This window comes from Gobio gobio (genome assembly GCF_949357685.1).
Source record: "Gobio gobio genome assembly, chromosome: 23".
In the NCBI taxonomy this organism is placed as follows: domain Eukaryota; kingdom Metazoa; phylum Chordata; class Actinopteri; order Cypriniformes; family Gobionidae; genus Gobio; species Gobio gobio.
Genome location: NC_137119.1, coordinates 32,188,694 through 32,212,620, shown reverse-complemented (window position 1 = coordinate 32,212,620; position 23,927 = coordinate 32,188,694). Strand labels below are relative to the sequence as shown.

At 38.5% G+C, this 23,927-nt stretch overlaps 1 protein-coding gene across 2 annotated transcripts; it reads right to left on the bottom strand.

Annotated features, from left to right (window-relative positions):
- Nucleotides 1–2,348: 2,348 nt before the first annotated feature.
- Nucleotides 2,349–22,231, bottom strand: rnpc3 (RNA-binding region (RNP1, RRM) containing 3). Of its 2 annotated transcripts, none has more exons than XM_079805879.1 (16): nt 22,185–22,231; nt 20,136–20,295; nt 19,990–20,037; nt 19,793–19,902; nt 16,956–17,051; nt 13,572–13,683; nt 12,872–12,940; nt 12,518–12,657; nt 9,747–9,872; nt 9,460–9,614; nt 6,002–6,169; nt 5,568–5,662; nt 3,955–4,013; nt 3,680–3,812; nt 3,401–3,473; nt 2,349–2,966 (listed from the first exon to the last, which is right to left on the bottom strand). In XM_079805879.1, exons 2-15 carry the CDS (start codon nt 20,289–20,291, stop codon nt 3,405–3,407), a joined length of 1,536 nt encoding a protein of 511 aa, XP_079662005.1. In that variant the 5' UTR covers nt 20,292–20,295; nt 22,185–22,231; the 3' UTR covers nt 2,349–2,966; nt 3,401–3,404. The 2 variants fall into 2 exon arrangements, with proteins under 2 accessions (XP_079662005.1, XP_079662004.1); XM_079805878.1 differs by having other exon boundaries at nt 2,829–3,227.
- Nucleotides 22,232–23,927: the final 1,696 nt, after the last annotated feature.

The window sequence follows — 23,927 nt, the reverse complement described above, 5'->3', positions numbered from 1 at the left end:
GGAGATTTTGAAAATCTTCGTTTGCACGTTTGTATGTAAACTGAGACAAACGGGTGTTTAGGCAGCCAACGTCACAGTATGCGCCAGAGCTCGCACCTACGTCAAAAGTGCGACCAATGTTTACATGTGATCATGGAAGAGTACAGAGTAGCAGTCGCATTTATGTTGGTGCAAACTCTTCTCGTGTGTTTGCCTTTGCAAATACAGCTGCTCCATTATGTCGAGGAGCAGACGAACAAGTGCTCGGAGGTCAGCAATTTTGCAACAACTTCTCCCTCCAACACGAAGAACCAGTCCGCGCATAGACAGTAAAAGAAATGGACAGCGACTCCATAGACTTCAACGGGGAGAATTGAAGTCAGGTAGAAGCACTCACTTCCTGATGGCTGATGTACTGCGCAGCCTCAGACTGAGCTTCACGACGTAGATGTGACTTGATCAGCCTGTCCGACAGTGGCAAGTCTTATAGTAGTTGTGCAACGTGAAATTTGAATCACCGAATCTCGCAGAGACAGAGAGTGTGAGCAGGAGCAACTTTTGATGAATGAAGCAGGATCTGCAACATCTCTATCTGCGTTTATGCCTCCACGTTCTCCGGATTGCCTCATAGACAGTAAAAGATTGCCTACGAGCTTCTCCTCGGGTCTATACGGTAATTTGCTCAACAGCGCGACACAGTCGCGTGGTTATGACTCAATCGTTAGCCTATATTTTACAAAAACAGAATTGGGCGATAGTGTAAGATACAAGGTAATGGAGCCTTTTATACATTGTCGTGTTTGTTTAGAAATAAACAATGGACGAATGGAGTCTTTAAACGCCTCAGATGTAAAGATATTCACTGTCAAAGTGAGGCCAAAATGAATGGGAGTCAATGGGATGCTAACAACAGGTGATGGCTTGGTTAGCAATGGCCGCGCCTATGGGTGGTACGCTTTCCGGGGGGCTGGGCTACCCCCTTGAGTCCGCGTCACCGCCAGCGCTGCCGGTTTTCAGGATTCTGATTGGTTTACATGGGCTTGAGCTTCTCGTTACACCGCCACCTACAGGTTTGGCATGCTCTTGACGGCATATATACACGGGTACGTGTAAATTAACACTTTTCTGAAAACTGACATGTGTGCACAATGTTATTTTTGAAACCGGAGAGGTTGAAATGTCCGTTTATGAAAATAGCCACCCACGTGTAAACGTAGCCTTATTATATTGTAGGCCAGTGGTTCCCAACCAAGCGGCAACCTCTCACAGTTTCTCTTGAAGCCAATACGGAAGTGACATATACTGCAATTCCTCGACTGGCCGCCAGAGAAGGCTCCAGAAAGGAAAAAAACACAGTGAGACAAAAGAAGTATGCCTGAATTCAAAAATACTCAAAAAAAGAGTAGGCAAAAAGGACCTGGATGAACTACTACTTCTGGTGAGATTCTGAAGTGTGCATATGATGGGAGAGGAGATGATTTGTGAATATCAGTGAAGTGACGCAATTGACACTGGTAGATCACGTGATGACCACATGGCAAATGTAGTACGTCCAGATTACATTCATACTACACACACTCATATTATATAGAACATGCTTTTTTAGCCCTCGCTGAGTACTTATTCAAAATAAGTAGCCTACCTACTCAAGCGAGTATGCGATTTCAGACACAGCCCAAGAAGTATCCAACATTTCACACTTCATTTTTCAGTTAATTTAGTGCATCATCCATATCGTTCTTAGTGTGAACGGGCCTGTTTCCAGTTGGTTTTATAGGGATAGTTCACCCTGGAATGAAAATAAAGCCATCTTTTACTCACCCTGCTGTTGTTCCAATGCCCTATGTCCTTCTATCTTTTTCGGACCTCAAAAGCAGAAATTTTAATAGTCTTGCACGCGCTCCTCCATATAATGGCAGAGAATAGCGACCAGGATAAACAATACAAAAATGATACAAAAGTATCACACAATGATACAGTGAGACGCGCGCCATATATGGCAAGGCTTCAAGAGGCATATTATAAGGTTTTGCGAGAAAGAAACCATATTATTCAGTCAAAATATTGAGCTCGGCCATTACTCTGTGTGCGTTCCTGTGAGTGCGTGCGAGCCGTCAGCAGCCGCCCGGTTGTCATGGCATCCAGCATAAGCACACACATGCACCATTTTGAGAAATCAGGCTCAATTGAAACAAACGCGACTCTTATCTTTTCTATAAGGTATATGATAAGGAATAATACAATAATACTACTAACAAAGTAAACCTCCTGAAGTGAATGTTGTGTATCGGTTGTCATGACATCGCATGAGTTTTTTGGGGGCAAAGTGGTTGCTTTCTGTGACCAAAATGTTTAAAAGCAGAAAATCTCAAATCTCATGCATGTTTAATGCAATGTCAAGAGCATCATGATCGATCATAAAAACCAGTAACATTTGGAGTCCCTAAATCAAACCTAGCGCAATGCATCTTGAGAATCTTAGATCACAGAACTACAGACTAAGCACAATAAACAAATAACAGCTAATCTTCCGAGTCGAGCCAGCCCTGGTCACAGTCTTTCTTGTGTATTGTTTGTGTTTGTCTGAGCTCTGCTGTATTGACAGCACCATCTGTTGCTGTGCTGCTGGAAGATGAGCTGGCTGACTGATAGCGACTTCTAAATTTATTCTCCTTCACATCAAAGGCACATGTTGTGCGTGCAGAACAATACTGGTACCATTAAACATCTAGGATCCGACCTTTTGCAACCTTGAGTGCACAAACAACCCAGATTAATAACAATATTACATAGAAAAGTATATATAAACAACATTGCAATGAGAACGTCTTGAAATCGGGCAGCAGTTTCAATGAAGATGCCAGATGGCGGTATAATTTCCTTTTATTTTACTGTATTTTAAGACATATCAACAAAATCAGATCCTATAAAAAATATTACATTAGATGATGATGAACTTCAGCCCAACAGGACTCAACAGCGGCAGTCTGCAATAAAATTGGAGGGGAAATATGTGAATATTAATAAGATTTATGTGCAACAATGAAGAACAGTGCTGTAGCAGACAAATATTGCTTGACATTTGGAAGAATTCAGTTATTATTACCTATATTTGTTTATATATATATATATATATAAAAGCAAGCAATTTAAATAACTCTTTTAAAGGATATTTTAAAGGATATGAAGTAAAGATGGAGCTCCTGTAGGCTCATGATTGAGGTAATTTGATGCAACATCAACATCATCTTAAATAAATAGAAATGGTGAGTTAAAAATGTATCTGGAGAAAAAAAAAATCCAAGAAGCTATAATCCAAACCATTCAAAATTCAGTACATTTTCACCAACCCACTTCAACATACGGAAAGCTTGAAAAATAAATGGATAAAATGTTGGTCTCAAAGTGATCCTTAACCCACCGGTTCAGTGTTTTTTCCCTCCTTTCTTTGGATCAGAAGATTCCAGTTTAGGTTTCGCAGACCTGGCGAATTGCTGGAGTTTAAGTTAAGGCATGTTATTTGACAGAAAAACATTTGTAATAACAAATCCTAGGTGTAACGAGACAAAGTAAATTCCAGTTGAAAAAGACAGCATGTCTAAAACCAGCTTTGATTTGTCTCAAGTGGGTTCCTAGATGCCTCTACATCTATACGTCTGTCAGAGTGTTAATGCGGAAAACGGCTGAAAGCAAAGGATACCACCACAAGAGGTTTGTCGTTAAGTATATATCCATTGGTTTCCTTTAAGGCCTTCTCCGCGCTTCTCTCGCTGGGGAGTCCGATGAAGGCCTGACCTTTCATCCTCCCCTCTCTCATCAAAACAATATCAAACCTGAAGGGAACAAGCACACTAATACATCAGCACATGTTCATGAAGAACTCGCCAACAATGTTTGCTTTTCATTGGCTTTGATTGTGATTGGAGGAGTTGAGGCTTCCGACAAGGGCCCGAGGCGATAGACAGTGGTGCTTACATGTTTCTCTCCTCCTCTGAGGAGATGTCGATATACCGGCCGTAGATGAACTTCAGATCCTGCGGAAAAGATTGAGCTGGGTTATCTATCTGGTACTAAAGTGAGAATTATGAGCTGTCAGGCTGTTTCAGACACTTGCTGAAGTGGTATGTGATCTTAAGAATTTGCTATTTAAATGGTGTATGGTATATTTGGAATATACTGTAATGATGAGTAGTGATATCGGTAGCACTTTATTTTACAGTCTTGTTCTGCATGTACATGCTATGTACTTAATATAGTAATTACAATAACTAGGTAATAACCCTGAACCTACCAAAAACCTAACCTTAACCCATGTAGTTAACTTTTAGTGTACTTACCTAAGAAAGTACTGGGTAATAAGTACACATACTGTAAAATAAAGTGCAACCGTGATATCAACCACTAACTGTTAAAAAGTTTTAACAATTAACAAAACTGGTTTATTTTAATCCATAAATTATATAGTTATCCAGAAATTACTAAATAAAACATGTTTGTAAAAATAAATAAGTCATTAAAATGTTTAAAATACTAAAATATATAATATTAAAAATAAAATAATTTATTAAAAAAGATTTATCTATGAAATAATAAATTATCTAGTTATGCAATAATTGTCCAGTCCTATTATTAAAATATTAAATTAAATAGTTATTCATAAATTAATTATTCAGTTATCCAGTAACTGTAATTATTCGGTCCAACTCATCCACTAATATTACAAATAAATAAAAGAATCAAAATAAAATAACACATCATTGTCCAGTTATTGTCTAGTCCAGGGGTTTTCAAACCCAGGGGTCCTCCAGAAGGTTCTAAGGGGTCCCCAGAAAATTTCAGAGAATAAAAGGACGAAGCAAAAATTGATTAAGTCGAACTGATTCGAACTGTTATACTTTCTGTCTCCTTTCTTGCTGTATACACACGTTCCAGAATTGTACATGTTTTTCTTTGTATCTTTCTAGTGAGTTTTTCTCACTATAGTCCCATTTATCTTTCCCACTGGGGTTGTGAGGTAGTATTCTTAACGAAGTACGTATGCTCCTTACATACATTTATTGTGAAAGTTGCTTATACAAATAATTTGAAAATGTTGTTCTTCTTGAGGTTTATACATCCAACATTATATAGTAGATTTAAGTTGGGAAACAATATGTTGTATTTATAATGTCCTACTTACTATTTATCTATCAATATCAAGGCTTAAGCTAGTCCCAGACTAAAATGCATGTTTGAGTTATTTTAACTGAAAAAAAAAAAAAACTTGCACTGATATATCTTAAAATATGTCAGTGGCATTGTTTTGTCTCAAGATGCACAGCACTAATGTTTTTATATTTATATAATGTTTATAAAAGCTATACTTAATTGTCCTAATTGAACTAGGGCCTAAGCCCTGTCTGTGAAACCGGGCCTAAATGTTTTTCAATACATTCAAATATATAGATGAATTTTAGGAAGGGGGTCCCTCATAAACGGTTCATCATATTTGGGGGTCCTTGGCATCATAAAGTTTGAAAACCCCTGGTCTAGTCCAATGCATATATATTTATTTATTTCCAAGACTATTATCATGGTCCAGTACTTACTTTTTCTTCAACTTGCTTTGCAATATTCTTAACGTAAAGCCTGCAGGTTGGTTCTCCAGGATCGTAATTTTTAAATACAGACATTTTCTTTATCTCTGTAAATATAAAAGAATCAATGACAAAATAAAATAGCCGTACACAATCATGTGAAAAGGAAATCCGAAACATAAATAAAGTCATTAAATGTACGATCAGGAATGACTTAAAATAAATACCTACTAGTAATCACTAGAAAACATCTAAAAAAAATACAGTCATATGACAGCCTGATCGCTTCGTATTTAAATATTAATTTCCTCTTTAAAGACCGACTGCATGTTTCTTGTGAACACTCGAAGGTAAATTCTTTAGCAGAGCTTCTCAATTCTATTTGATGTTCGGCCTGCTACAAAGAAGAAGAGAGTGTTTGCGAGCACAATTTGAGAGTCTTTTACCATCTCTGGAGAGTCTGCCTCTCTCTAGCTCTCTCCTAGAGATGAACTCCGTAGGGATGTCCTCATCTTCCTCCCTCTCTTCCTCCTGTCTGGGGACCTGAGCGCTTGGGTAGATCTTCCCAAACCCTTCTGCAGCTTCCTGAGCGGAAACCTCCTTTTCTGCCGTGTCTAGGAAGAAGTTGCATAAACATAATTAGAGCATGTTTTGAACTGTCACGGTGCTCAATTTCAATCTGTTTGTGAAAGGCTGCCTGTTGCAGATTTCAACGATGACAAGTGAAAGGCGCCGCTGAAGTCTTGTGTGAACATGCATCAAAATGACAAGCCTTTGACACTTCAAAACAAACTGGAAAGCACAGGATTGTTTTCTCGTCATGAACAAAGGCAAAATCAATTCTTGTAATCAATAACAAAAGGCACATAAATACAGATAAAGTGGAAAATCCATGCCAGAGGAAAAACAGGCGAGTGTATTAATCTCTGAGGGTGATACTGGTGTGTTTGCGTGGGGTCACGCTCCATGGGGTTTCCTTTCAGGTTCTTTCATAGCGCAGTTGGAGATGTCACCAGGCAGTTGGCAGTAAGCCGTAAGCAAACGCGTATGAGGAATTATGGGAAGCAGCGAGGCTACACAAATCCTCTGGAAACTTGTCTGACAGATCTATAGTGCCTAATGTGTACTAGAGCAGGAAGTGCTGATAAGTTCCCTCAGAGAGGTGGATTCCTTTGACGTTTCTCGTCATTTAAACATCAGTTGAACGCGAGCATAATAGAAATAACTATCAGCCCTGTGCTATTTTCTTTTATAAAGAGGGTTAGGAAAGCTCTTTCTCTTTGACTTTCAAAGGTTTTCCATCTCTGTTTTTGGTCATAAACATTAATGGAAAACAAACAGGAAGATAAGGCAAACAAAAGACCGGGGATCTCAATTTGAAAGCAGAGGATGACTTTTATTTGCTGTGTCTGCGTAGAGTGCCAACCTTAGATAATTGCTAAGATGTACTCGCTCCGAAAAGTTTAGTGTGTTTTTTATTTTGTTTGATAGTTCCATCAGTCCTGATTCCCAAATGAGGGTTGCACAATATATCGAAATAAAACTGATATCACGTTACTGCTTAGTGAGATTGTCAAATTGCACAGGCTGTGATTAAGTTAATATATACACAGATCAGGCACAACATGACCACTTAGAGGCGAAGTGAATAACACTTATTTCTTCATCACAGCAACTGTCAGTGGGTGGGATATATTAGGCAGCAAGTGAACATTTTGTCCTCAAAGTTGATGTGTTAGAAGCAGGAAAAATGGGCAAGCGTAAGAATTTGAGCGAGTTTGACAAGGGCCAAATTTTGATGGCTAGATCTCCAAAACTGCAGCTCTTGTGGGGTGTTCCCGGTCTGCAGTGGTCAGTATCTATCAAAAGTGGTCCAAGGAAGGAACAGTGGTGAACCGGCGACAGGGTCATGGGCGGCCAAGGCTCATTGATGCACGTGGGGAGCGAAGGCTGGCCCGTGTGGTCCGATCAAACAGATGAGCTACTGTAGCTCAAATTGCTCAAGAAGTTAATGCTGGTTCTGATAGAAAGGCATCAGAATACACAGTGCATCGCAGTTTGTTGCGTATGGGGCTGCATAGCCGTAGACCAGTCAGGGTGCCCATTCTGACCCTTGTCCACAGACGAAAGCGCCAACAGTGGGCACGTGAACATCAGAACTGGACCACTGAGTAATGGCCTGATGAATCACGTTTTCTTTTACATCACGTGGATGGCTGGGTGCGTGTGCGTCCCTTACCAGGGGAACACATAGCTTCAGGATGCACTATGGGAAGAAGGCAAGCCGGCGGAGGCAGTGTGACGCTTTGGGCAATGTTCTGCTAGGAAACCTTGGGTCCTGCCATCCATGTGGATGTTACTTTGACACATACCACATACCTAAGCATTGTTGTTACACCCTTTCATGGAAACGCTATTCCCTGATGGCTGTGGTCTCTTTCGGCAGGATAATGCGCCCTGCCACAAGGCAAAAATGGTTCAGGAATGGTTTGAGGAGCACAACAACGAATTTGAGGTGTTGACTTGGCCTCCAAATTCCCCAGATCTCAATTCAATCGAGCATCTGTGGGATGTGCTGAACAAATAAGCCCATGGAGGCCCCACCTCGCAACTTACAAGACTTAATGGATCTTACATCTTGGTGCCAGATACCACAGCACACCTTCAGGGGTCTAGTGGAGTCCATGCCTCAACGGGTCAGGGCTGTTTTGGCAGCAAAAGGGGGATCAACACAATATTAGGTCATAATGTTATGCCTGATCGGTGTATGTGCTACCAGTTCAGAGTGAACCATGTAATTTACACACGTGTAGTTCATGATACAGTGTTTCAGAGTCTCAGAACAGCTTGGTTAATTTACTGTGAATAAAGCCATTCTGAGACATTCTTTGTCGGCTGGAGACCTAAATTTGGTTTGAAGATGTTCATATGTAAATTGAACCCATAGACCTACCCTCGAATAAATTAGGACAAAAGTGATTGAAAGTGGACAAAAGAGACGGATTAAAACACCAGGTGTAAACGAGTATGTGTCTCCCTCGTCTACTTGTGATCTGATCGACCAAAACACATTATAATACCAGGTGTAAACAGGGCCTAAAACCATTTATTTGTTGGCAACCCATAAAATAAAAAGCTTTATGGTATGCAGTTTGAAAATGAAGAAATTAAGATGTAAATACTAGTACTGTCATTTTACAGTAAAATAAAATGTTTTTTAATAATTGATTTTCTTATTTTAAAGTACAATTATTACAATATATTTGTTATTTTGTTTCATGCATTTAATAATAATCACAATAAAATCATTATTATTATTTTATAGTCAAATTGAATAGTCACATCTAACACATGTGAATGTGCCCTAAGAAAACTCAATTGGAAAGAGATTTTTTAAAACTCTATGGTTAACTTTATGGTTTGAGTTGTTTTTTGTAAGAGTAAACACAAATATGAACATCCATATTTTTCAAGTTTTGTCCAAATCTTTCAGCCCTAGAAAGATTGTATTTATGTATTTTTGTAATTCTTCCCAAATAGAACTATTCAAGTCATCTGGTGAAACGTCCTATATTTTTCATATTGCAGAAAAATGAAAGCTTTTTTTACGATTTATTGAGTTTTTTTTCCAGTATCGTGCAGCCTTATCCCGAATAAAGTTTCAGGGTTATCCTGACACAGGGGAGGGTCTCGGCGCCTCATGGTGAGAGCAGCTCGGCCTGCTGACAGCCCGATACATTAAATCTTCTCTCCAGCTGAGACACTATTCTCAGGGCTAATTGCTGTGTTAATTGAGCAGGTCCGCTCAGGATGGATGGGTGAACCTGGGGCGCATTCGGTGATGCAGGCGGATAGATAAATGAATGATGGGATGGAAGGAGTGGCGGGGGACCTGCAGCCTTACCTTCAGTCGCATCTGCGAATTGCAGCTCTTGATTCTGTCCGGGCCCCTCGAGGATGGTGGACACCTCAGACGATATATGGAACTCAATTTTTTTCTGTCCAAGCGTCTGAGGTTGCTCGAACACGTCTGCTGGCTGCAGGGCTGGGCCTGAGGCTCTGAGAGATACAACATTGAGCTATCAGCAAATCTCTTTGTATTCCTGAATTTGGTCTACAAGGCAATCTTTCATTTTACTTAATTAATGATAAAGCAGCTTATGGTTGAGTGAAATGCAGCTGAGAGATTACCCGTGGGAATCCGGTTTGGGAATAAACAGGAGGTCTTTTAGTTTGGGTTTCTTTCTCTTGGAAGAAGTCTTTGCTCTCAGCGGTCTTTTGCATGGCTGGTTAACAAGGCCCATCAGTCTGATCATCCTTTATGGTACGCAGGGAGAAGAAGTGCGAAGCTATTAAACATGTATGGCTTTTGAACACAAGGCAAAATGCGGCAATGAAACAAACAAACTGAACACTTTGCAGCTTTCAGCTGCTGCCATTCTGGAGGCTGACAATCTGTCATGAGAAAACGTGCCAGTGCTGGTGATGCATAGTCAAAAATACTACCACATTTATTTTTAGACATTTTTGTTATCTGTCTGTCTGCAGGGGAAATGCCCAGAAAAAATTGATTGATTTATTATTATTATTTGATATTTTGATTTAATTGTACATGCTCATTTCTAATATTTTTACATTTAGGACTTTTGGGGTGGGTAAATGTTTTTGAAAACAGTAAATAGTAAAAAGAGTAATATTGTGAAATATTATTACAATTTAAAATAACATTTCTTTTAAATATGTTTTAAAATGTAATGTATTGCTTATTCCTGCAGTCATTATCTAGTCTTCAGTGTCCTTGAGAAATCATTCTAATATGCCGATTTGCTGCTCAAGAAACATTTCTGATTATTATCAGTTAAAAAAAATAATTTCTTCAAGAAACAAATCTTACTGATCACAGACATTTGAAAGGTAGTGTATATCTAAAAACATACTTCCCCTTTTAAATTTAGCTACTGTATTTTTGCCGTATCTGAAGTACTACTCAGTAGAGTTTGTTCAAATGTCTGTGACATTAAACCAGACATGTTATTATTCAAGAAGCTAGCTATTAACATGTTGACAGTTTCTGAGAAACACTATTTGAAATCAACCCAAACAAACACACCCCTCCCTTTATTGCCCCGCCCCAAAATGCATGAGTGCACGCAATGCAAGAGTGGATGTCTCTTTATCATAGCTGAAGCGAAGCAAAATAATGACACCAGACAAACAAGGACACACAAAACTGTCCTGTTACTGGCTAACATTTCAACAGAAGCATATATTGGTTCTGTAAAACGTATGGAGCAGAAACAACACAAACTCTGTGTCCATTTTCACCTTCCCGCTGAAGTCTCTCCAGTGCTGGAAAGCTTTCCTAATACTAACACGGGTCCTAAAGCTAATTATAACCCTTCTTTTTAAAGTGATATTCCTCTGAAATGTTCTCTTTTGCAATGTCTTTCAGCCATCTCTCTTTCTAAGGTCTTCAAATCTCCCTCTTGCTTACTCTCTCTCGTCCCCTATCATGAGTGGACACGCCCCCTACTGCTGATTGGCTATTGGCACAAGTGTGTTGTGGTGCTCTGTCCGATCCACTTTCAACAATGTTTCTCAGAAATCACTTAGTGCGCCTTTAAAGGCATATATTTTAGTGGCATCTAGTGGTGAGGATAGACCACAGCTCACCCCTCCCTTTCGAAGCACATAGAGAAGCTACAGTGGCCGACACAGGGCAAAGATGTCGTCGTCTGAGACAGCAGAGAGTAGCTAGTGCTCTGTAGAGCAATTTGTCCGTTTAGGGCTACTGTAGAGCATGGCAGCGCAAAATGGTGACTTCACTATAATGGTGCGTTCACACCAGACGCGAATGAAGCGTTAAGCACGAGTGATTTACATGTTAAGTCAATGCAAAGACGCGAATAGACATTCGAATGAGGCAGCACGAATGACACGATTTTTGTGAATGATGTGGTGCGAATTGAGCGTTTCAGGCATTTGATGCGCTGAAAAATCGGAACTTTGCCGGATATTCGCGGTGTGTTAACCAATCAGGAGCTTGCTCTAGTAGTGACGTGATTACGAGCGGAGGCAGAAATCCGAACAACAATGAAGGACAAAATCATTGTTGCTGTATGTATTATAGAAACAGGAATAATAAGGATCTTGCTTGGAAGAAAGTGAGTGAGGAGGTCGGACAATCTGGTAAGTTGTAAAAAAACGTTCTTTACTCAATTTGAGCTATATATATATCCATAGCAAATAAAGCGCAGCTACCCTCTCAACAAAATCCATGTCAGCCATTTTGCAAAGAGACTGGAGCAGAAGCCACTCCCATGACGCAAATTTCCATCTGTTGTAAAGTGAATTTCACGCGCGAATGAAGCGAGTAAACTCAAAATGTTCACGCACCCAACTACACGCGAATAGCGCGATTTATTTGCGCAATCACGTCTGGTGTGAACGCACAGTAAGGGGACCCAAGGTGTATGTAGATAGAAATGGCTCATTCTAAGGTAATAAAAACATAACGGTTCATTATGTAAGGTTTTTAATACACCAATGGAAACATAGTTATATATATTATATTACATTTCTGTCAATAGATCCTAATAAATATTACACACTGCATCTTTAAATTTAACTACACAACTTACTTGCATACCTACTGCTTATTGGCTACAAGTGTGTTGTGGTGCTTTGTCCGATCCACTTTCAACAGTGTTTCTCAGAAATCGCTTAACTTTAGCTAACCCTATAGCTATAGTGCCCATTTGGAAACACTGAAAAATGCAGCACATACTTTGACACATTTAACACATACTACTGATTTTCAAATTCAGTTCCGATACATTTCAGAACACAACTTGCTTCCATACACTGCGCTTCAGACATTATTTTGATTGCAAGCATCTACTAATAATGTCAAACTACTAAAACAGCTTGTAAATAAAATAGAAAGATGGAAAACCAGCTACCTCTCTTTGTCTTCATCTCCACTCTCATACTCAGATTCTTCTTCGCTACCCGACGCCCCCTCCTCGTGCTCCGGCAGAGGAGGGTTCTCTGGGGGGAAAGGTGGGGGCATGGGCGGCAGTGGGCCTGGGGGCATCTCAAACTGAAACGATACAGATGAGTGGGTTACACCTTTGTGTAGCTCATCAATATTAGCGGAGCACTTAAACCGATGGGATTCAGTGAATTGCAAAGCATCCGGAATGAGGTTGACTTTTAATTCCGGCGATGCCTGACATTACACATTCGTCATCATGCTGTTTGAATTGAATTTGAGATAAGATAAACATTTACAATAGTGCATAATATCAACTCACCATTGGCGGACGAGTCGTCACTGGCCCAAATGGGCAGGGGAGGTTCATCTTATTCATCAAGTGAAGAACCTGTGGAGGAACATGTTCATCTGATGAAGAGCGCATGTGTGTGTGTGTGTGTGTGTGTGTGTGCGCTGTTTTCACACACCTGGTGCTGCGTATTTCTTGGACACAAACATTAATTGTGACCCTGGCTCCATATGTAACCCAGATTGCTGCTTGGGAATATATTTAGGCTCAGTGATGGCTCTAAAACAGAGCTCTGAGCAACAGATTTAATGTGTTTAAACCGCCAGCCTGTTTCTCAGAAAGCTAGCGCCACCAAAAGGCAGCCAAGGAAATTATATCATGCTGTTTCAAAAAACGGTGCGGTGTAGCTTAAGGGAAAATGTTAAATACATCACTCATCCCTCCCACATGAGCGCGATATTAATACCATCAGAATAATTCCCTCCAAATATTGTGGTTTGATGTTTTAGAGACTGGACTTGACTCCAAAAAATCACATTAGTGCCACTCTGAGAGAGAACATTTCCTGTCTTTTACCTAATATGAACTAAAAACCTGAAAGAGGGAGAGAGATGCTGGTACACAAGAGGTAATCATTTACATGTGCATGTTTTCACATTCTCGACATGAACTCATAAATAAAACAACAGAAAAAGATAGGGGGGAAAAATATTTTGTTGTCTCTACTCACTTGAACGTAGAACTTGGGCACGCTCAGAAGTGTGTGTGTAATGTTTGTCAAAATTCCACTTGAAGGAGGAGGGTATAAATATTTCAGCGTTGGATTTGTTTGAAATTTCAACCTGCGGGAGGAAAGAGAAAAAAAAAGCATACATGAAAAATTGCCAGTCGTTCCAGAAATGCTACCCATGACAAAATGCATGAACATAATGGTGAAGCATAAATATAAGAGCGAGGTACAAATATTTGGCTGTGTTTGGTGAATGCCCACGCCTGCAAAACATACAACATTCAGGGACAGACGAGCAGCTACAGTTACAGCTACAAGTTACCAACAAAAAGTAACTAATATATTAAAGTTGCGGGCAACATTTTATATTTTATTATGATCACAATCAGGTACAATCATGTCATTTTTGTAAGGATTGTACACACTAAGTTTATACCATCATCACTTTTATCACTACTACTCACCAATACTGAATATTACTATATTAATAATTACTATATTATTCATTTAGGGCAGGCAATATATGACATATTCATAATTATTTAAAATTAAGCTTTTTAATGTATTTAAGTTTCATAAAGATGCAATTAAACTAGTTTAACGATCGAGAGCAGTAAGACAGTTTAAAGTAAGATTTTAATTATAATATTTGTAATAATTAGAATTAAAATCAAATACCTAATTTCATAATGATAATGATGATTATTATTAATTATTAAGAAGTGTGATAATAATAACAACAACGATAATTTAGGTGTCTGCAATTAGATATAAAATGATATACATTTATATAACAAATATATTTGTGATTAATCACATCCAAAATAAAAGTTTGTATAATACGTGTGTGTGTATAATAATTATGTATATAAATACACACACATGTATATATTTAAGAAAAATAATTATATTTATATTTAAAAAATATTTATATACAGTATAATATAAATGCTAAAAATATAAAGGCAAATATTTCTTAAAGGTCCCATGGCATGGCATTTTTCTATTATTTTATAGTGTTTCCTGAGGTGTACTTATATTGTTAGTATGATTTTTACATCATAAAATGTCATAATTTAGAAATAAAAGGCATTTTGTCTATACTGCTGTTTGCCCTGTGGCTGAATGCCCTGCTTCAAGAGGCGTGTCTGCTGTGAGACTTCAGTGAAAACGCCCACTGTTGTGATTGGCTGACATCTTTGCATTTGAAATGAGCGGAGGGGGCGTGGTTTAACGAGGTCTACGACGCACGAGCTGCTGCCAGAGAGACGGATGGACCTGAGTTCACTTCTCATCAGTTCTCTCAGCATGTCTCAGTTCAGGGTGAACTGTTGTAGTTACTAGCATATACTTCAGGTTATTAGTTTATTTCTAGTCGGAGGGACTGTCACTCATGTCAGAAAGTTAGTAACTTTAGTAAATTATGGATCAGCGCTGACTCGAGACGCGAACCGTTTAGAACGATTCAGTCCGATTTGGTGAACTGGTTCGGTTCACTAAAAAGAACCGATTCAAAAGAATGATTCGTTCGCGAACCGGACATCACGGAGACGGAGCGATTGCTAACAAAGTTATTTATAGTAACTAACTGTTACTGAGTTATGAGAGCGCTGTCAGTCAGCGCGAGTTTATTGTGTTTGTATCTGAGAGTTCTGAATAAACACGAGTCCCAGTCACACCGAGTTCGTCTTCATCATTATTACCAACTTTGTAACACATGCAATGTACCATTACAGCGAGATGAACGAGTTAGTAAGTTTGATTAAAGCATTATTTCTACATATGTTCCAATCATATGAAAAGCATCAGTGACGCGCATTGAGTAACTTACACAGCGCAAACAAAGACACAACAGCTGTAATCGAATGTAATCCAGTTTATTGTGGGGAAAGCTGGCTAGCCTAGCCCGTATACCCTCACGCTTACCCCCCTTCTGCTTAATCTCACGCCGCGTTTGGTGCCTCCGCTGTGGGCCAGATGCAGTAACGTTACTGGGGGTCGGGGATGTTGAAGGCCGAGCTTCGGCGTGCGTGAGGTTTATCTCTAAAGATGTGGCTCTGCCAAAATGTTGAGCAGAAACTCCCGACTGTATGCACATTTAAGAACAGATAGATGCGACGAGGACGTACAAAAACACTGACTCACAAGATAGAAAACACGAAAACACCGTTCTGTCGGGAGAGAGAGAAGCCGCAGTGTGTGCACGAATAATAAATAATTAGCTACACATAAGAAATCACTGATCACAGATCAGAAGGAACTGAAAAAAGACTTATGTTTTCATTTGTACATCCAAACACTGAGAAACTGCCAGGGTCCACTCGTTCACAAGCCGAGGACAATAATATAGCGTTTGCATGGGCGTGCCAGATTCTCTGGGCGGAGGAAAGGGAGGGAACCGCTCCTGCTTGGACGTCAAACCAGGAGACTTCAGGATTGGCTAGTCTGGCCTGTCATTTTCTCAAAGGCAGAGAAAGACAGCCAGAACTCGGTTTTACACCGATCAACATTTCTATCCACTTGGGGACAATATTCAGGCTAGGGGAACTCATATTAATGTTGAAATACCTCATAAAATGAAAATTTCATGCCATGGGACCTTTAAATATATACATGTATGTGTGTACTCAAGTATACATAATAATTATACATACAACACACACATATATTATGTGTAAACAAACTTTTATTTTGGATGATTAATCGTGATTAATCGTTTGACAGCCCTAATACATTATATACATACACACACACACACATTTTTATAAGTGTTACCCACAACTCCAAGATCCAACTTTGCAATGGACTTTGCTCGCAAGCCAAATGCTTTGAATGTCAAGACTCTTTCAAGTTGAATTTGATTGCATGTTCTATCATCAGAACGGTCTGCACCTCATTCAGAGCATCACACCCCTGAAGAACACGCTTATCAAGCGACCCTGCTCTGTACACGAGCTGCTCTGGTGGAATTAAATAAATAAAAATCTGTCACAGCTCCGCTCGTTAAGTGAGGGTGAGGTGCGGGCTCCTTGTGCAAAATTATATCTTAGCCCACGGTCTCTTTATCAAAGGCCACCTGGTGCCACCACATGGCAAGAGCAGACGGGCTGTCACCACAGAACAGACACTCTGAGACATGGGCCTGTAATTGGACATGAGACGGATGGTGACAGCCACTCTCCAACCTCCTCTCTTCGCTATGGGCACTTCCTACCGGATCACCAGGGCCTGAACTACTGACACCAGGTGCGGGATGTCAACCGAGAGCGTTAGCCTGTCTCAAATCTCCAGTGACATCATAAACACAGTGACACAGTGAGATTGCGAATGTGGGAGGATGTCAATGTGCTGATCAAACAAACACAGATGCATGTGCACACCTACCCCAGACTGGGAGCGATGCTGTTGTCTACCATAGGGACATTGTGTTGTTGTTGTTGTTTTTCTTTCTTCCCCTTTTCAGCTTGAGCACCGGCACCACTGAAATATAAGGAAAACCATTATAGGGGGGTGTTTTATTATAAATATAAGCAGTGTTGGATGTAAGGCATTACAAGTAACACAAATGACAAAATCTGATTACTTTTTCAATTAACTAGTATAGTAATTCTGCTTTTATATTTACAACAAAATATGAGTTACTTTTTCAAATAAGTAACGCAAGTTTTCCCATTTAGTGGGTTAGTTCACCCAAAAATGAAAATTAGCCCATGATTTACTCACCCTCAAGTCATCCTAGGTGTATATGACATTTTTCTTTCAGACAAATACATTCGGAGTTATATTTAAAATGTCCTGGCTCTTCCAAGCTTTATAATGGCATTGACTTGATGGGTCGTTTTTTTAAGTCCATAAAAGTGCATCTATCCATCATATAACTGCTCCACACGGCTCCGGGGGGTTAATAAAGGCCTTCTGAAGCGAAGTGGCGCGTTTGTGTAAGAAAAATATCCATATTTAAAACTTTATAGACTAAAATAGCTAGCTTCCGGCGGTCAGCGAGTCGACTTGCGCTAAAAGAGTAACCCCGACACTACGTTTTGTTTTGCTCTATCCTTTGCGCTTCTGGGTTCATCTATACGCATGTGTCAAGGGTCAAGGTTTACTCTTTTAGCGACACACGTACCGCCGGAAGCTAGATATTTTAGTCTATAAAGTTTTAAATATGCATATTTTTCTTACATGATGATATTTCTTCTTATATGATGGATAGATGCACTTTTATGGACTTCAAAACAACCCTTCAAGTCACTGCCATTATAAAGCTTGAAAGAGCCAGGACATTTTTAATATAACTCCAATAGTTTTTTTCTGAAAGAACAATGTTATATACACCTAGGAGGACTTGAGGGTGAGTAAATCATGGGCTAATTTTCATTTTTGGGTGAACTAACCCTTTAAGAGAAATCAGGAGTGCAGATGCGCTGTGTGAACATGATAGTTATTGTATATCTAGACTAAATGTGAGCATGTATTTACTCATCTCATTAGCAAAAAAACAGATGCAGTATTTCTCAAAATGAATAAAAACAGTAAAATGCAAACTCAGAATACGCAAACCTGTAATAAATAAATGTTAAATAACACAAATGTATTTTATGCATTAATATGACTTTCTGTAAAATGTAACGCAATTAGTTACTTTTTTAGGGGAGTAACGTAATAATGTAATGTGATTCTTCCCCAACACTGAATATAAGGGTGTTTCTTTAACTATGGAAATTTTTTTTTTGGTCATGTGAACTTTTAGAAAATAAACTCTCTTAAAACATATTTGTAAAACAAACTAGTTTAGTTTGTCTACTAACAATGTTTAAGGTATAGTTCACCCAAAAATGAAAATTACTCCATGATTTACTCACCCTCAAGCCACCCTAGGTGGACATTAGTTATCCTGATTTTTCCAAGCATTATAATGGTAGTGAATAGCAGCCCAAAATTTGAAGCCCAAAAAAATGTTATCCATCCATTATAAAGGTAATCCACACGGCTCCGTGGGTTAATAAAGGCCTTAACACGTTATAAAGTAAAATATCTAGCTTCCGGCGGACAGCCTTCCGTATTCAACTTACGAAAAAAGTGTAACTGGCGCGACGTATCACTAGAATGTAGCGCAAGCGTTTTGAACTGCGAGAGGTGTTACACTTTCTGCATAAGTTGAATTTGGAAGGCGGTCTGCCGGAAGCTACAGATTTTACTTTATAAAGTTTTAAATATGGATATTTTTCTTACATAAACCTATCGATTCACTTCAGAAGGACTTTATGGACCCCCCGGAGCCATGTGGAGCAGTTATATGATGGATAGTTATATGATGGTTTCAAATTTTGGGCTGCCATGTATAATGTTAATGTTAATATAACTCTGATTGTGTTCATCTGAAAGAAGAATGTCATATACACCTAGGATGGCTTGAGGGTGAGTAAATGATGGGATAATTTTCATTTTTGGGTGAACTATCCCTTTAAGCAGTGTATATACTGTACATGCATAATGTTAAAATTGTCATTTTTTTAATGAAACTTCATAACCATTTCAAATGATAAATTCTGTTTAATATGATTGTGTGTAAGAACTGAAATGTTAACATTTTTAGAATAAAATTTTGTCTTTCCATGGGTAATAACATTTTCACTTTTTTGGGGCATAAATTGAAAAAATACAGCTTGATAAAAAATCACATACAATATTAAAAAAAAAATTTGTTTAACTAATATTTACATACATTTTTCTTTATTTTCTTAAGTCTCATGTTATGTCAAAATGACAATGTTGTCGCAACTTTTAATAAAACTTTATTGAAAAAAAACGTTGGTCATAAATTAAAAGTGTATTTTTCTAAACAATGTATATAAACTTTGTGAATATTATCAATGTTTTTAAAATATATAAGTCAGTTAAGTTTGATTATCCTTTTCCTGGGACAAGGATGATGCAAATTTAGACCTATTCAAAATAGTAGCCAGTCATTTTTATTTGAAAATTAGCCAAAATAAATTATGAAAACATGAACAAATAAAGAACTATATATAACTAAATTAGATATGCTTGTGTAAATCAACCTGTCACATAAAAGTGCCCATATTTGAAGAAACATCCATAAACACAGTATCGATAGTGATAAAATAAAGAAATGGACAGTTAGCCCATCAGAGCCAGCGTATATTAAAGAAGGAAGGAATAGCCGAAAGTCTATTGTTATTATTGATTTTGCCATTTACCTGTTAGTCACAGGTGGATCTTTCAAAACACTGACATTTTCTTGATCTTTTGCAAACTCAACTACTAGTGTGTGGCCAAGGATTCTCAGCTGATGAAGTCTGTTTAGCGCCTGTGGGAGGAAAGAAACAATTTACTTTACTAACATGTCAAAGCCATCTCTTAAACCACAAGAGGAGCATATGTATTTTAATTTTACCTTAGAGGCTGAGGTCTCACTGCTGAAAGTTGCAAATGCCAAATGCTTCTGCAGATGACAACACAATCGAGTCAGCTGTATTTATTCTTTGCATCATATGCCCATAGCAATTTGTAACTTTCAAACTTGCAAATCTTGCGACTTACTAGTGGTCCCTTCTCTGACAGCACTCTGATGGAGGAGGCACCAAAATATTTCAGGAGATCCTCTTTCTCATCTCTGTTGAGTTCTCTGGGTAGATGCCTTACGATGAGGGTTTTGCTTTTCTTTGTTTGAACGTCGGCCTCGTCCGTCTCTGCCATGATTCTACATTTAAAGACAAACAATTAAGTCCATCAGTAACTTTGTTTGTTCATGATGCAAATGGCATGTGCATCTTTAAAGTGGGCAGAGGGTTAAAAAAAAGCATGTTTTCATTGTAGTTTAGTGAGTCAAAACAAACTCTTGCTGCATTATAAAAGTTACAAGTCACATTAATTTTGATATGTCCAAAGCTTTCCTTTACACTGCACACCAAATTAATATGTTTTAACGTCAATATAAAATGCAATGATGTGCATAATACATTTAAAGGGATAGTTCACGCCAAAAATAAAAATTAGCCCATGATTTACTCACCCTCAAGTCATCCTAGGTGTGTATGACTTTCTTCTTTCAGACGAATACAATACAACAGTTATATTAAAAAATGTCCTGGCTCTTCCAAGGTTTAAAATGGCTGTTTCTGTTTTGAGGTCCATAAAAATGCATCTATCCATAATAAACGTGCTCCGGGGGGGTTAATAAAGGCATTCTGAAGTGAAGCAATGCGTTTGTGTAATAAAAATATACATATTTAAAACTTTACAAACTAATCTCTAACTTCCGCAAACTGGCGAGACTGGCGTTCCACGCTCCGGTGAGAATATGCTAGTTCTCGCGAGAACCAAGTTTTGTTTTGCTCTATCCTCTGCGCTTCAGCATTCGTCACCGGAACTTACACTATGCCTGCGTCCTACGTCTCTCGTGAACAGCGTACGACAGTTAGCGGAAGTTAGAGATTACAGTTTGTAAAGTTTTAAATATGGATATTTTTCTTACACAAACATATCGCTCCGCTTCAGAAGGACTTTATTAACCCCCCGGAGCCATGTGGACCACTTTTATGATGGATAGATGCACTTTTATGGACTTCAAAACAGAAACAGACATTCACTGCCTTTATAAAGCTTCAAAGAGCAAGGACATTTTTTATAGAACTCCGACTGTATTTGTCTGAAAGAAGAATGACATACACACCTAGGATGACTTGAGGGTGTGTAAATCATGGGCTAATTTTCATTTTTGGGTGAACTATCCCTTTAACCAATTGTATATGTTCCCAATATCAAAAAAAAAGAATAATAAATGTTGGTGACCAAAAACATAATAAAAATGTAAAAAGCCATTATTTTATGGCATTTATTCTCATTTAATTTATTACTGTAACAACAGTAAATAAATATATAAATCCTGCCCAGACTTATTAAAACAGAAAAACGGAATAATATTGTTATAATATAAAATAACAAAGTATCATTATTTTTGCATTACAGTAATAACAATAACATGTTTTCACACTAACGAGAACTTGTGAGGGAAACGAGGATAACTGTCAATAAAATAATGGACTTCAAAGGTTTTATAAGATTTATCCAGACAGTTATTACCTTCATTATTGTATATTTTATATATATATAAAACACAATTATATACAATGCATGGGTTAGTACTGTGACAGAGCATAATCGTGTCATGTGTAGCGTATCTATCCGGAACTTAATGTAAGCATCTAACGTTATTGTTGTTCAGGGGGAATGGAGTTCTGGAAACACAGTATCGGCACAGGGTAAAGACAAGAGATTAACCCATTTCTTGTCCTTATCAAAGACTGAAGGACACGTTGAATTTGAAAGAGGTACGTTCAAGTTGAAAGGAGAAACAGGCTTAATATTGTGTTCGTAAGTAAACAGTTTAAAAATTAGCAAGTGTTGAGAGGTTTTGTTGTAAAGGGAACCGGACAAAACATTAGCAGCAACAGAAAACTCGAGTACAGATGAACGAGCATATATGGATAAAATAAAAAGGAATCAATTAAAAGCATTGCGCTACTAAAGAAATATAGAGCAGCATAAATATAATAACACATGTGAGCGAGAGATATGAGACACACATACCCGATTCAAATTCACCCTCTTCCGCATTAAAGTGTGTGGGCGTGTCTAATGAGGTCAAGGAAATCGGATACCTGATTGGTTGTGTTCGGGTCATTTCCTTCACTGATTGGTGCGCACTGCACGTCAATCACAAACGGTCAAATTTTTGAGAAAACATTTTGTTTTGTCCAGGAGATGGCACTGCTGGTAACGAAATTAATCATTATCAGCATTTAGTCAAAGTTTTTTTCAGCATTTATTCAGTAAAGAGGTGCTTAATTTTCAGAAATTGTTGATAATCGACCTCAGAAGGTGATTTATTTATTAATGTATTTTTAAAGAATGTAGTATTATTTTCTTAAAGTAGCCATATTATATTATACAATGTTCTCTCTTCTAATAATGTTGGTAACTGGACTGAATGGTTGAGCTTGATGCCGTCAACGTGTCAGTGTGCCAAACACAAGCTGACTTTTGTTTTATGAGTGCCAATGGCTTCACTCTACTGGTTTTACTCTGTAATGCTCATACTATATGGAGATCAGACAAATGTTTGTATGGCTGGCATATGACCAAGCCAAATCTTTGCCTCCCTTCCTCCTTCCTAGTCATACTGGCCCTCTGTCTCCTCAGTCCCACTTTTCAGGATTTTTTCACATTTTCAAAAATCCATATTCAATGAGCTTGAAAGATAAATGGATCGTGTGGTAAGTTGGCAACGGTTTATATTTGCTTAGGGCGGCCTAGAGGTTGCAGGTCCGGATTGGTTGTCACCATTGTGCCTTATGAATACAAATTCCTTGCCGAATTTTAGTCCCATGTCATATTATCTGTTAGTTTTTCATTTTTGAGTTATGAAAGGTAGTTGCAACTTCATTAGTACACAATTTCAAACTTGATGACAGTCCTTATGAGTTCATGTCACACTCTGGGAACAGTCACAGAGAAGTGACCCTGGTTTGTGGGCCAACTTAACTTGGAGATCGTCCTCACCATTGTCAGGCAGCCTCCAAATTCCAGTGCAAATGAAGGTTTTTTTTCTCTCTCTCCCTCTTCTTCTTCATTGCGGACAACATGGGCATTCCTTACCGGGGGGAACAATGCCCCCTTTCAGTCTGGCCGGCTCTGAAATTTCACAGGTGAAGGGAGGAGCGGAAGGTATCTAATCCCTGGCCGAACAGTCAGAGCCTGAGAGCAGGGAAAGGGGCTGCCTGCCTCTGACCACCCTGTCAGCTGGCCTGGCTAGTGACAGAAATGTGTCAAAAATGAAAGGTTTGTGCCCCGTCAGCGTTCCCTTGTGAAGCATAAATCAGCTTTCATGCTGACTACTCATCGGACAGTACTGTGAACTCTCGAGAAGCCTGTCGATCATTGTTTGATGGTGGTGACGGATGTTAATGTAAAGTTTGCAATAAAACAAATATTACAGACCTAGTGACAATATGATTTATTTTAATTATATTGTATTTTTGCAGTGTATTGGCCTGTGATGTTATAAATAATTTTTTTAGATAAAGCAGTCTCTCGATATATATTTTTATTTATTTATTAATGTTGTATTTTTTGCAGCTTATTTAAATGGTCCTGCGGTGTTACGAATACATTTTTGCAGGTATTTATTCAGTAAAGCTTTTTTATTTAAATGGTCATGTTACAAATACATTTTCACAGATAAACCAAGTAGTCTTTCTTTTTTTTTTTTCAATGTTGTATTTTATGCAGCTCATTTAATAATCCTGCAGCGTTACAAATTGATTTTTGCAG

Bases quoted from the DNA above. Each gene is read 5' to 3' on its own strand.
- rnpc3 (XM_079805879.1), bottom strand. From the start codon at position 20,291: ATGGCAGAGACGGACGAGGCCGACGTTCAAACAAAGAAAAGCAAAACC. The intron at 19,903-19,989 runs GTAAAATTAAAA...TTCCTCCCACAG, and splicing joins GTGAGACCTCAGCCTCTAAG to GCGCTAAACAGACTTCATCA. The intron at 3,813-3,954 runs GTAAGCACCACT...TGTTCCCTTCAG, and splicing joins TCAGAGGAGGAGAGAAACAT to GTTTGATATTGTTTTGATGA.